Here is a 14,956-nt window from a genome sequence, read left to right as displayed (position 1 = left end):
TTTTTTTTTTTTTTTTTTTGAATGCTCCTACTCACAATAGTTGGTTTAACTCATTTGCTTTGTTCAACCTTTAGTGGGTATTTTCGAACAAAATGAAGGATAATGTCGTTCAACCAATCTGGGGTCCTTTGTTGAGTTTGAAGGTTTATCTTCTTTGGTTCAATGCAATCAAGCCCTTCTTTCCGAGTTATTCAATGCAATCAATCCCTTCTTTCTGAGTCATGATTTCAAGATCAGCGTTGTTTTCAAAGTTCTTAATCGTTTGAGTTATGGAAGCTTTGAATCCACATTTAAATTCTTCCTCGTGGTGCTCCAAGAAATTTGTAGGGCTTCCTATTCAGAATATTTATCAGAGTTGGGCTGGATTTATTATTTGTTTCTGGATTTAATCTCTTCATTTCTTTAAGTTTACTTTGTTTTGCTGCTTCATTCTGTCCTTTTTTTTTTCTGTTTTTTTTTCTCCTTTTGGAGTTTGTTCTTTCAGTGGTAGTCTCCTTTTATTCTCTTATTGAAAAGTGTCATATATTCTTTAAAAAAAAACATTTTTCTGTCCCCTTCATACCAAAAAAAAAAAAAAAAAGAACTCGTGGTATTGGTCTTTAGCGGTATGCTGGACGAGAATCATCCTCCACTCCCTAGCGCCCCCTCCTACACAATAGGTGGAGTGACCTTCAAAATTTGCGTTTGAGTTTCAAAATACAGTGACTATCTGATTTCATACTTTCACATGCGGGGTAGAGAGAGAGAAAAAAAAACGGATAGAATAACTCTTAATTAATCTATTTATGTAGGCTGTTTTCAGCTGCTGACAGCGATGATATCTACACAGCTGTACAGTTCATTAGTAAGGCGAGGCCCTGGACAGCATTGATAGCCATTGGCTGGGGATATGGTGCAAACATGTTGACCAAGTACCTGGCAGAAGTCGGTGAGAGAACACCACTTACTGCTGCAACATGCATTGACAATCCTTTTGACTTGGAGGAGGCCGCCCAGACCCCTCCATATCACATGGCCATTGATCATGATCTCACTGGTGGGCTGATTAATATTCTGAAATCTAATAAGGTTTGTGATTCCTGCTCCTGTTTGTTGCCTCATTAAATATAGCTTAATGTTTATGAAGAAGAGCCGAAACTTCCAATGCCTGATGGCTTAACTTTTTTTTTTTTTTTTTTTTTTAACAAGAAAATGAAATATGCTTTCTCATAGCGTGGCATGTGTGCCTTTGGCTTTGTGGGTTTAGTTTGTTACTGGATACTGAATTGTAACTGTTGTTGCTATATGACATTTTTAATTTGCAGGAACTTTTTCAAGGGAAAGCTAAAGGCTTTGATGTGGAAAAGGCTCTTGAAGCTAAATCTGTGCGTGAGTTTGAAAAATTAATATCGCGTGTTTCTCTTGGTTTTAATTCTATTGAAGATTTCTACTCAAAGTCGAGCACAAGAAGTGTGGTTGGGAATGTGAAAATTCCTGTACTTTATATCCAGGTGCACGTTTTATACATGGTTTTTTCTTTGAGTTATGTTGTTAAGCTTAAAAGATATGGTAGATTCTTCCAGTTCATACTCTGTTTACGTGTTTGTGTACTCACCCATAGAATTCTAGTTACATTATGGTGAGTGAAATCATTTTTAAAATGTAGCTCAATTAAAGTTCACTTAATGACTCTGTATGCATGCCAAATTACAATAAGTATGAGATAGCCAGTTTCATTCTATTTATACAGCAAGGTTGATTCTACGGAGTTCAATTATTTCATTTCATTATCAAGGCATTCTATATAGCTGAGCTACCCAGAAAATTTAATGTTTTAATATTGATTGTAAATGCATAAACTTTGTTTGCCATAAGGCATTTCATCATCTTATGTTTAAAGTAGTTCTGTTTTCAATGAGTTATATTTGTTTGATAGTTGACATCTCTTTCTCATACACAAATAAACAAATAAATCAGTTTTCTGACTCGTTAAAATGTCGAAATTATCAGAATGACAATGGATCAGCTCCAGTATTCTCAATTCCACGCAGTTTGATAGCAGAAAATCCATTTACAAGTCTTCTGTTGTGTTCTTATTCGCCATCTAGTATTATATCTAGTGTGCAACCTGATCTATCTTGGTGCCAACAGTTATCGATTGAGGTAATGAATTATTTTCTTTCCCTGTGATCTTGTAACAAGATAAGTTATTGCATCATCTGCTAATTTTCGGGAATCAGGTCTTCACTCTCATGTTTGTTGAACTAACTCACTTTATTTCAATCTTGGGGGATTGAAATGTGTATGTTGATGAAACTTTGTAATTTCTTATTGAACTTTAGATTCATCCACGGATTTTATTAATTCCTAGCTGAAAATGAAAGCACCTCACTTGAAGCAGGTAGATGGTTATTTTATATATGGGTGACATTAATTGATATCTTCCTCTCTGTTCTCAGAGTTTTCCATAATTCACGTCAAAGATTGCTGATAACTAAAATGATCATGGTTTGCGCTTGAACAAGAGTTCAAATTGGAAACTTTCCGTTATTTTTAAATAAAGCAATATACATCGTATCCTCTGACGTATTAAGTGAAACTGTTCTCCTTATTCTCCTTCCAGTTTTATTCATAAATTTGAAAGTATCTGTCACCGTTCAGCAATTTCTTACTATTCACACAACATTTCATAGTTAGCTCTGTTGGTTCTGTGATTCATAGGGTTTGCATTTTGAAATTAATTTGAAGGTATTTGTCACCGTTCAGCAATTTCTTACTATTCACACAACATTTCATAGTTAGCTCTGTTGGTTCTCTGTTTCTCTTGATTCATAGGGTTTGGATTTTGAAATGTCTTTTCCACAGTTTAATTCTACCAAAACCCTTTTTGAAATGTCTTTTCCACAGTTTAATTCTACCAAAACCCTTTTGGTAGGAAAAATGTGGAGTTCGGTGCATCTCTACTAACCATATTCTAATTAGTATGCGTGTAATACACATAGTGGCTTACAGCAGTAGAGCTTGGGCTCTTGAAAGGTCGTCACCCTCTTCTCAAGGACGTAGACATTACCATCAACTCTTCCAGAGGCTTAGCTCTCGTGGATGGCAGAACAGTGGAAGAAAGAGGAAAAGTCATCAGGCAACTAGATTACAACTGGTCAGATGCTTCGAGTGAATACCAACCAACAAGCTTTATCAAGAAGAAACTTGAAGAGAGTCACAGTAGTAACCGTACTCACCTTAGATCTCAAAATGACTCGCAGAGAAAATCACAACTTGAGAATAAAGGGTCTCTAGAAATTGTATTTGGAGTTTTGGACCAAACCAGCTCTATTAGTGATGATATGGGGAAAAAGGACGAAGTCAGTTCAGAAGATATTGAAAAAGGTCAAGTGGTACGGACAGCTGAAGTGGCATTGAATATTCTTGATATGACTTACCCTGACACTCTGACTGAGGAAGAAAAGAAAAAGGTAACTAGGCCGTCTCCTCATCCATTCTTATAAATTGCAGATTTCTTCAATTGTCTGAAGTTGTAAATTATGATAAGCTTTATCCTTTCTTTACCCTTTCTGTGGAGTGTATAATGTCCTTGCGCATTTGTTTTATTTATTTGTTTATCTATTTAATAAATCTCATATTGTACATGAAAGCAAGGGGGAAACGAGGAAAATCAGAGACTTCTTTGCTACCGTTTTCTTCATGCACTTCCCTACCTCCACCCACCCCCCCTTTTCTCTCCCCTCCTTTTGTCAAGCTAGGAGCTGCTATTTCTCTAGGACTTTTCTGTGATATTTGAAATACAAGAAGAACATGTATATCTAACATGTACTTCTATAAAAAGATCCTATACATCTCCTTTATTCTTCTACTTTTCAAAGCATGGTTAACTTATGAAGAAGAAAGCAGAGAATAGGGACAGGAGGAACGTAGTGAAAATGAAAGGAAAACCGGTAGCTCCTGCTCCCAATATCTTTGTTCTGTAAGGTCTGTTCATCAATTTCTTTATCAAATTAAGACAGATGTGCACCAAAATTTTCTGTCACATTGTCACCCTATTATTTTTTCAACGAGGTTTGTACTATCAAAGTGATGGTTTCTGGTTACCTTCACCCAATGGCTTTTTCAACCAAAATTTTCTGGCAAATTAATTCTCTTCACGTAATTTTGGGACTAAAGAATTTGAAGTTTTTCTTCGTTCATATTCTCAATAATTAATATCTTTTATGCTTTGTCAAGTTTTTCTTCTTTTATGGTCTGTGTCCGTTACTACGTGCTCTGTTTCTCAGTAATATGCAACGCATTGGTACGTTTTGCTGGCTCATTCAAAACTATGTTATCCATCCACTTAAGTTGTTATGCTGCTTCCTTGTTCAGGTCTTGAATGCTGTGGATAAAGGAGAGACACTGATGAAAGCTCTGCAAGATGCTGTACCGGAAGAAGTCCGTGGAAAGCTTACAACTGCTCTATCTGGGATATTGCATGCTCAAGGATCAAACTTAAAGGTTAGTGATTTAACTGGCACTTCTCATAAATCCAATGCCACATTAGAATTGAAGAAAAAGACTGAGGAGAAGGTCAGACATGTGGCAGATGCTGAAGGTTCCTCTCAAGTTTCTTCACCTTTGCACGAGATGGGAGTTGTTAAAGATGTTTCAGATGGTTCTGATAGCCATCAACCTACAAAGGACAAGTTTATTGGGGAACTGGAATCTGAGCCTCCTTCCTCAGACCAAAATTCTATTGATCAAAATGGTTCTCAGCCACTTAGCATTCATGGTGATGATACTATCAGTTCTATAAGGAGGGAGACCAGTGGCTCTGGTAGTACTGTTTCAGATGATGAATTTTCTAGGGAAAATGCTTCCCAGTATTTTGATAATGGTGGGAAAGAACTAGACATAAGTGGGAAGCCAGAATTTTCAAGCAAGGTTGAACAGTTAGGTTCACACGAAGTAGCCATTGGTGATAATTACAAAGACCAGGGAGGTGGAATTGCTAAATCAGATGAGGAGGAAGAGAGTAAACGCAAGAAAAATGAAGAGAAAGCTATAGATCCTTCAATTGATGATAAGGCGGTGTCATCTCTTACAATAGAGGAAGCACTTTCATCAGCAGGGTCTACATCAGAGACACATCGAGTGGAACATGAATACAATAATGATCAGATGGATACAAATAGTGTGCAACCTGTTGTAGAACATACCAAGCCTCTCGTTTCTGAATCTAATGTCAACAGCTTCAGCGTTTCTCAGGCTTTGGATGCCTTGGCAGGGATTGATGATTCCACCCAGTTAGCAGTCAATAATGTATTTAATGTAATTGAAAATATGATCTCGCAGTTGGAGGGTTCAGAAAATGAAAGTGAGGACAAGAAGACTGATTCCTTAGTTAACAATAATTGCTCAGGTAACGATAATGAAAAGTCATCAGGGAAGAAAGAATGTGGTAACATGGATTCGTCTGTAAAACCTGGAAGGCTAAGTGGTCCTCGTATAATTAATATCCTGGAGAGGAGAGGAGAATCAGAGCATAATGTTTCAAGTGAACGGGAAGAGGAGGAATTCACTTCAGACCTGGTCTCAATTAATCGGAGCTATTTGATTAGACCTCAGTCAGCCCAAGTTGGCCAGGATGAAAATGAAAAGGACGAACTAATTGATTTGGATGGCAATGTGGACATGACTTCAAATGCGTATTTAGATTCTGTTCACAGTAATTTTTTCTTGAAATACATTGCCTCAAATATGCCTACTAAACCACTTGATAAGGATACGACTGCAACATTGTTGCTTGATTATATTCCTGAAAAAGATCAGTGGAAGTTTATTGAACACCCGGGCAATGAAAATGGTGCTATTTCAACATCTGAAGAACTTGAAGGAAAAGTGAATGCCTATGCACATGCAAAAGGGAAGAATACTGATGATGTTATTGAGCCACTTTATATGATCTTGGACAGTGACAATCAGCCAGAGTCAGTTGGGGAATATCAAAACACGGTCAATGGAAACGAAGAAATCAAATGTAGTGATGGACAAAAGGATCTGGAATACTTTGTTAGATCTATTATACAGGACAGTTTGAAGGTTGAAGTTGGCCGTAGGTTGAGTGCAGCTAACAAGGACTTAAAATTGGGCGTTGACAGAGACATTGAACATGTTGCAAATCTGTTGTCAGTGGCTGTTGGATATGGCAGTGGATGCAGACAGTGCTTAGGAAGTAAAAGTGACAGCATTAATTCCATTGCAGATAAAATGGGTACTCTTTGTGGCGAGCAGATTATTAGATCAATTTCATCTTCTGTTCAGGAAACTGTTTATTTGAAAAAAATTCTTCCTTTAGGTGTTATAATTGGCTCTAGCTTGGCAGCTTTAAGAAAATCTTTTCATGTGACTACGCTGCATGATGATAACCAGGGAGAATGCTTGGGCGTTGATCAAGCTAAGAAATCTGGTGACAGAAATCAAAATGTTATACTGACCGATACAGTGGGTGGGGAAGAAGGATGTGCTGAAATGAGAAGTTTAAATAAAGATAGTGTTGTGGTTGGAGCTGTCACAGCTGCTCTTGGAGCATCTGCTTTACTGGTACATCAGCAGGTATATGTCGCTTGGAAATTTTTGTTTTTTGCATTGCCTTTTGCACCTTGATGTGATCAGTCCCCGAATCATACATATAATATATATATACATATAATATATATACACGTATAATATATATATACATATAATATATATACACGTATATATATATATATATCTATATATATATATATATATATCTACACACACACACACACATATAACATATGTGCTGAAATGAGAAGTTTAAATAAAGATAGTGTTGTGGTTGGAGCTGTCACAGCTGCTCTTGGAGCATCTGCTTTACTGGTACATCAGCAGGTATATGTCGCTTGGAAATTTTTGTTTTTTGCATTGCCTTTTGCACCTTGATGTGATCAGTCCCCGAATCATACATATAATATATATACACATATAATATATATATACATATAATATATATATATATATAGATATCTACACACACACACACACACATATAACATATGTAGCAAAAGGAAACAAGACTTTTCATTAATGCTGGAAAAGATTCAAAAGTGAACAACAAATCCAAGTCTACAAAGTGTGGACTAAGGGAAGATTTGCAAAACAAAGAAACAGCAAATACAATGTAAAGATCAAGAAACCAAAGCAAACAAAGGCGAGAAGTATCTTGAAACTTGGAAGAAAGCCCCCAATTATTACAAATATTTTCGATTGAATAAAAAAAGAGAAGAAAAGAATGCAAGTATTCATTCTTGCTTTTAATTATTCGCTTCTTGTTGTTCCATGGGGACTTTTTAAATCTCTTCCTTTGTTCTGTCATTTTAAAGTTGACATTAATTTGGAGTTCAAAATATTTTCCTTCATTCCTAGGGATTAATTCTTATTTATTACTTCCTCACCATGCATGTATATAGAAGTAAATGTGATCATTGTCCTGTTTATATTTGTGCTTTAAATGTGTTTCTGAACTCAAACACGCAGAATTTGTGTGGAACTGATGACACTACTGAAAGTTCATTCAAGTCCAAGGAGAAAGCTAGTCTTCAGAAAGAGCCAGAAAGGCATGACGAGCAGATAATACCTGAAAAGAATCATAACATCGTCACTGCTCTTGCTGAGAAGGCAATGTCAGTTGCTAGTCCAGTGGTGCCCAAGAAGGAAGATGGTGAAGTAGATGAAGAAAGGTTTTGGCCGCAAATGCATGTCTTACACAATTTTTTATGTCCTTTTCTCTTTTTCTAAGTATTTCTTCCCTTTTCAAACAGGCTAGTCAATATGCTAGCTGAATTGGGAGAGAAGGGCGGCATATTGAAGCTAGTAGGAAGAATAGCTTTACTCTGGGGTGGTATACGTACTGCAATGAGTGTGACTGAAAAACTTATCTCGATTCTTCGAATAGCTGAACGCCCTTTGTTTCAGAGGTAATTTTAATTGCAAAACTCTACTGCATTTCTCCAAAGTATTGAATACTGTTGTCGTAGCTAGCTATTGACTACTTTGTTGTTCTTTCGTTTTTGTCAAGGATAGATGTTGCCATTTTCTTAGAGATTAGGTTAACAGCTTTTCTTTAGCTTGATGATAAAACTGGCTATGGGCTTTAGATGGAACCCTCTCTTCGAAAGGGACTTGAGCACCAGATACCAAGTAGAACGGTTGTCATTAAACAGATTTTGGAATGACTAGTTGGTAACATCCATTGCTTGCAATGCCCCTAGTTTCTTCGATTGCAAAGAAAATGAAAAATGAATGAAGGAGAAGAAACGAAATGCAGGAGAAAACCCTATATATTTATGTAGAGAGAATACCAGCCATATACGGAGACTTGGGCAGGAATACTCCTAAAATAACTCATACATGCTGGAATTATTCTTCTAACAGAACGGAAAATCCCATAATACACGCGGGCCACAGAAAAGCAATATAAGACCCATATACAAAAAGACCAATAAAAGAAAAAAAAAAAAAACAACATAATGGCTTTGGCCTTCAATATCAATGGGCTATCTTAACACCTAGTTGTGGTTAAACAACTAATGGAAGAAACTGAATTTACCCAAATCTCTATAAGACCATAACAGGCGGTTGGCAAATATATTGACTCTTCTAATTTGCTTGACATGTTAGATTATGATTTAGGAAATGAGTTGTACCAACCCTTTCTCCTCCCCATGTTCCCCTTTTTCCCAATTCTTTTCTTCTTATTAGTTGAAAGAGAGGAAACCTGGGCAGCTGACAGCAAAAAATAAAAATCCCAATACACGGCTAGGTAAGTGGAATGGGTTCTTTTGCAAACTCAATTGATCTATAATTTCTTTCTTCCCAATCCTCTTTCTTCCTTTCCAAAATTTATTTAATAAAAATTGTCATAAATTAGAAACATGAGAAAAAAACAGGTATAGATTTGAAAGAGTTGAGAGCACAATCACAAGCCGAAGATTCTCCTTAATAGATAATTCTAGCAGCTGTTTTTCATAAATCGTCAATTCGGTTCTTTACTTTACTCTTTCCTGTTAGGTGCAAATAAAGTCAAATATTGGCTAGGGAAAGGAGAAATCAATAGTAGTGAGGACAATTATCTCTGTTGGTATGGGGTCTTTTGGGTAGAAAAAAATACCATGAGGGCTTATGCTCATAGTAAACAATACCGTATCAATTGAAGATATGTGGAGTGGGGTACGTTGTCCACATCAATTGGTATTAGTCATAGCCTAAACCTAGTTATGTGTTGGAGAAATCCTTAGATCCCAAGCAAAGAGAGTTAATGAGCCTCATTTGTGCTCTATTTAGCCTTAATAAGAGTAAAATGAACATTCTTTGTCAATTGTTGTTATGTGCTCGTGCTCTATCAGATGTTGTGTCAGGGAGAAAAACAAGTTCTTGTTATTGGGAGGGGATAAATTTGTTTGAAGGGAGACTCAAGTATGGTACTTTGTTTGGGGGAGGGTTGTTAGGTGCAAATAAAGTCCCACATCAGCAAGGGAAGAAGAGATCCAATGTGTATAAGTGAGGACAATTATCTCCTTAAGTATGAAGCTTTTGAGTAAAACAACAAAATCATGAGGGCTTATGCCCAAAGTGGACAATATCATACCAATATGGAGATATGTGGAGGGCCCATTATACTTATCACTTCTTTTCTAGCCATTTTATGATTCTTTTTATCTCCTTTCACCATATTTTTTCCATCATAAATTATATGAATTTGTTACCCTTTTTCTTCATTGTAATTTCACTATTAAATTATGGGTTTATCTTCTACACCAGATCAATGCTTGTTGGGTAATTCTAAGGGATTCACAGCAGATAGTCGGTGACCTTTCAAGTAAAAGATGGATAACCTTTTAAAAATTCTGCATGGTTGTGCTGTTATGTTGGAGGGTATGGTTGGAAAGAAACTAATATAATTTGCAGGATAATCATGTAATGGAGGCGTTGTTTGTTATAGTATCATTTTTTACTTGGATTTTATTATTACTTTAGCTTTTCAACACTCTAGATGGGCAAGTTTCTTATAATTTATAGTCTTATAGATTGAGGGTTCCTCATCTTCATTATACTTGTTTATTCGATGAATAAGTATTCATATCTTTGATCTAATGTTTATTGATTTACTCTTTATCTCAACTGTTTTGTAGGATTCTTGGGTCTGTCGGTTTGGTGCTTATTTTATGGTCACCAATTACTCTTCCACTGCTTCCCAAACTTGTTGATAGCTGGACTTCTCATACTCCCTCAAAAATTGCTAATCTTGCTTGTGGTTTTGGTCTTTATATCGCTCTCGCGATTCTTGTTATGATGTGGGGCAAAAGAATACGTGGGTATGAAGACCCAGCAAAAGAATATGGGCTGGATTTGGCATCTTGGTTTAAGGTACCATTTTCAACTTGGCACTTGATAAAAATCTTGTTAAGAACTGACTTTGCTTGCGTCTCTGCCTTGTTGGAGGGGAGATATCAGCTGATGTTGCTTGCATAATTTAAATAGTTTTTATCTTTTTTTATCTTTATTTAGATTAGATACTATTCTCAAGAAAATGAAATTTTCAATACTGGGGAAGATGATTCTTTCCTACTGAAGAAGAATGGGGTACAAGACTCGTCTAAATGGTTACATGGAAAACAAACTTGGAAGGAGAATATCATATAAGGAAACAATTACCAATTAAGGGCTAATTACAAATGAGGAAATAAAAATATTAAAAAAAAAGATGTAAATTATAATGACATTCCCTTCAAGCTGGTGAGTGAATATTTTCCGTTCCCAGTTTGCTAACCAAATTCTAGAAGTTGTCTATTATGAAAATATCTGCTATTTGATTATTGGTTGACATAAATGAAGTGCAAATTAGACCACGATCCAACCTCTCTTTTATAAGGTGCAATCAACTTCTACTTGCTTGGTTCAATCATATTGAATTGGATAATAGGTGATACGTATAACAGACTTATTATCACATTACGGCTTCATAGTCCTTCCTCATGAAATCTTCAAGACTTCACAGATAATTTTATCTAGAGTAATTTACAAATGCCTAAGGCCATCGCTCGAATTCTGATCTCGATCTTGTGCAGCCACATTTTGCTTTTTACTTCTCCATGTTACCAAATTTTCACCCAGAAGCAGAAGGTGATTTTTACCAACTACTGAACACGCATAAATATGCATCCTAAATTGAGTTGCTCGCCATTCATAAACAGCAATCCCCTCCCAGTGGAATTCCTCAAATAATGAAATATCATATGCATTTCTTTATAGTGAACTGTTCATGGGATATGCATAAATGGACTTACCACTCCCACAACCTAAGTAATATCTGGTCTAGATATATCAATTTGCTAAACCTTTTATAAGTTTCCTTATTTACTTGATGTCTTCTATTTCACATAATGTGTTCCCACTAGTTTGCTACCAAGGTTCCCTAAGTCAGTCACGTATTTCTATTGTGAAAAGAATGCATTGCTTAGAATCGTTTACTTTGATTCGATGGAAATATTTCATCTTTCCAAGTTTTTTCACTTCAAATTCATTAAACCATTTTCTTAGTTGATCTTGTTCATTACTATTGTTCCTGTGACAATATATTATCAACATTAACAATTAGTGCTATAACAACCCATGCAGTCAAATGTTTTATGAACAACGTAGGATCTCCTTGACTTTGTTTGTAGCCCATCTTCCTCATAACTTGAGAGAATCTACCAAATCACGCTCTAGGAATTTTTTTTTAATCCGTACATGTTCTTTCATTTACAAACCTTATTTCTTGTTTGCTCATATTCAAGTGAAATCTCCATCTAAATTTCTTCTCCCAAGTCATCATAAGAAAAGCATTCCATCTTTATTTAGATTGGATAGTACCTTTCCTTTTTTTTTTTTTTTTTATTTGTCCAACATGTTGAGAGTTGGATTCGAGCCAAAAGCCCTTTTATTGAAGATATGGTGCCTTATGCAGCTGGGCTATGTGTGGGTTGGTTGATATTATCTTTCCATTATTTGTCAATATATTTTCTTAATTACTGTGAAATTTTGTTAGATTCCATGTTTGTTAATTCCGCTGTACTATCTATTTGTGAGATAATAAACATTATTCTCTCTAAACAAAGTTCAGTTTTGCTTCACCACTAATAATATTTAGCTCCTTGCATGCAGAGTTATGATTTTCTTATGGCCTTCTTTGGAGGAGTTGCGGGTCTCTTGGGAATTCAATGTGTAAATGGATTTCTTGGTTACACAACTCTTTCATTGCCAGCTATTCCAACTTTGGTGAACTGGGTTTCATGGTTAAAGGTGCTAGGGGGAAGTCTGTTGCTGGTTAGTGTTGGAGTTATATCATCAATATTTGTTACAGCAGTGGAAGAATTTCTCTTTAGGTCATGGTTAACTGAAGAAATTGCTTTGGATCTCGGATACTACCCAGGGATTATCATTTCAGGACTAGCTTTCGCAATATTACAGAGGTAAAATTTTCATTGTTTGATTACATCTCCCTTCCGCCCTATCATCTTGGTTGGTTGGTTGTCTGTTTTTTATTTTGGTTTTCTTTTGAAATTATTTTCGTGTTGTCTTTTTTATTTTTATAACTGCTAACATTTTTTTTTTCCTCCATGTTACCAATGGGGAAATTTTCTTACTTCAAGATATATGTTTGGAGTATTAAAAAAAGGGGTAAAATACGTTTTTGGTTAGTTTTGAGTATAATTTTCATTTGATTCATAGGTTTCAAAATGTTCCATTTTTATCTCTGAATTTTGAGTTTAGTTTCTAATAGATCTCTACATTTTTACCTTAGAGGTTTGAATTTGGTTTTTATTTGGTCCATAAGCGGATTTTACACATTTACCCTTAAACTTTTACTCAAGCTCACTTTTAGTTATTTGTGTTAATTTTCTATTTATGAACTTAAAATAAATAAATTGATTATAATTAAATTAGTTTTCATTAACTTCTGGTCATCATTAAAATTAATTGATAAATTCACACCATATTATTTTAAATTAATTATTTGGAAGTTAATACCATAGACCTAAAGCGAGCATTATTACTCAGTGAGCATTACATACTCAACAAAAGACCTAAAGCGAGCCTTAGTTATTCAGGATAAAAATGTAAAATCTAGAAATTTTGGGACCAAATGTAACTAAACTCAAAACGGGAGGAAAAATGTAACATTGGGACTTAAAATTTAGGGACCAAAAAAACATCTTTTCCAAAAAAGAAAAATAAATAGATAAAAAGATATATGTTTGGACACAATTAAATGAGCTAGGGAATAGATTAAACAATTTGATTTTCGTCATTTACTGTTCGAAGGGAGGAAATTTTCTTTAATATTCCATGCAAGAGACATGACAAGTGTGTTCCGAATAACTGTTGTTGCTCAATTCAAAGTAGTATGTATTTGCTTCTCCTCCTTAGTAAATTAACAAAAATATTATATTTTTCATTAAATGTGTTGGTTAATTAGTTCAATGATCTCACTATTTGACTAATGCATCAAATTATTTGTTTATATTTTTTCCCTACGAGTTCAGTTTTTTTCTTTTCCATTCCTATTCATAATGCAAAGTCGAGAACAATATGTGGAACCATTTTATTCTCTTTCAATTGAATTTCAAGACGAGCGCCTTTCTTTCAAAGTATCTCGAAAAGAGCTCCCATGATTTTAGGAGGCAAGTTATGTGTTTAGGAGTTTTATATGCTCTAATTTAGAGTTCTATTACTGGACTTTTTTCTAATATAGTTAGCAACATTTGATATGCATATTCCTATCTTTATCCCATGTGTTACAGTTGAGTTAGAAGGTTCTACTTTTTGCGAACTGCTGTCTATAGTTTACTTTGGAAGAGCCTCTGCTTATCAATGCAGCCTCATGTCGTCTTGTGGGATTGAAATAACTGATATAAATGTCGGGTTTTAGGTCCCTGCAAGCGATACCGGTTTTATGGGTGTTATCTTTGGGTTTGGCGGGAGCCCGCCAAAGGAGGGACGGCTGCCTGTCAATTCCTATTGGCTTACGTGCTGGTATTACAGCATCTAGTTTTATTTTTCTGAAGGGAGGATTCATAAGCTATAAGCCCTCCATCCCCACGCATCATTCTCTTTGGATTATGGGCATCGACACACATCAACCGTTGAGTGGGGTGGCTGGTTTTGCATTTGCTTTGTTGGTGGCTTGCATTTTCTTCCCCAGAAATCCCATGAAGAAGAACTTGAGAAGGACGATTCGAGAATAGAAGATTTATTGTATCTTAACTATTTTGTAACATGAAAGCATCGTTTGATTGAGCGCCTGATCATTCTTTGCGAAGTTGCATGGGGGAGCTAAATGGCTGGGAGGTTTCAGAGGGTACTAAGGAAGAAACATCCCTATGAACCCTGCAAAAGTGTTGTCCAAAATGAGGAATGCCTTTACGTAGGTATTTCTGCTCACAGTGGCTCAATTCATTTCTCGTCTGTATATCAAATGCTGCAGTTTATATTGTTTTGTAAAGTATTAGCTGTATTTATTATTAGAGGCAGATGTATATAATCAACGAAGAAGAAAGAACATTGTATCAGGACATCTGCACCATTTAAGTGAATAAAAAGGAAAAAGAAAAGCCTACACAGTATTTGATACTTGTAAGAGCAGATACTAACATCCATTAATTAAGGTATCCTTATTCTAAGAGGTCTGCTTGAATTCAACCCAACATAAGTAAATGTTTTTTAAGTGTTAAATTCACATTTGTTTATGACAATAGAATCGATTTATGTCCTTGTCAATATCAATAATGGATATGTAATAGGATTTTCATTTTCTTTTCCCTATTCTTCTTATTTACTTACCCCTACAGATGAGCCTTGACTTGCTACAATCATCTCCAAGTTTTTTGGATTTACAGAGGTATCTGTGGCAACTGAATTT

General features: G+C 35.5%; 1 protein-coding gene across 3 annotated transcripts in view; it reads left to right on the top strand.

The window, feature by feature from the left end:
• The window catches only part of LOC111439764, a 23,933-nt gene extending 9,266 nt beyond the window's left edge, over positions 1 to 14,667 (top strand). Inside the window, exons 2-11 of one of the 3 annotated variants that reach the window (XM_023077286.1) lie at positions 792 to 1,068; positions 1,305 to 1,490; positions 1,990 to 2,142; positions 2,982 to 3,452; positions 4,357 to 6,582; positions 7,531 to 7,733; positions 7,815 to 7,970; positions 10,185 to 10,419; positions 12,199 to 12,506; positions 13,967 to 14,667. In XM_023077286.1, coding sequence (XP_022933054.1) covers positions 792 to 1,068; positions 1,305 to 1,490; positions 1,990 to 2,142; positions 2,982 to 3,452; positions 4,357 to 6,582; positions 7,531 to 7,733; positions 7,815 to 7,970; positions 10,185 to 10,419; positions 12,199 to 12,506; positions 13,967 to 14,282 — 4,531 coding nt within the window. In that variant the 3' untranslated portion in view covers positions 14,283 to 14,667. Of the gene's footprint in view, positions 1 to 791; positions 1,069 to 1,304; positions 1,491 to 1,989; positions 2,143 to 2,981; positions 3,453 to 4,356; positions 6,583 to 7,530; positions 7,734 to 7,814; positions 7,971 to 9,813; positions 9,846 to 10,028; positions 10,073 to 10,184; positions 10,420 to 12,198; positions 12,507 to 13,966 lie in introns of those variants that run through there. The other 2 variants (XM_023077288.1, XM_023077287.1) reach the window with 2 other exon arrangements.
• The last annotated feature ends 289 nt before the right edge of the window (positions 14,668 to 14,956 follow it).

Source organism: Cucurbita moschata, unplaced genomic scaffold (genome assembly GCF_002738365.1).
Source record: "Cucurbita moschata cultivar Rifu unplaced genomic scaffold, Cmos_1.0 Cmo_Scf00106, whole genome shotgun sequence".
NCBI lineage: Eukaryota > Viridiplantae > Streptophyta > Magnoliopsida > Cucurbitales > Cucurbitaceae > Cucurbita > Cucurbita moschata.
The sequence above is the reverse complement of the archived record's forward strand: the minus strand, read 5'-3'. Positions and strand labels throughout refer to the sequence as shown.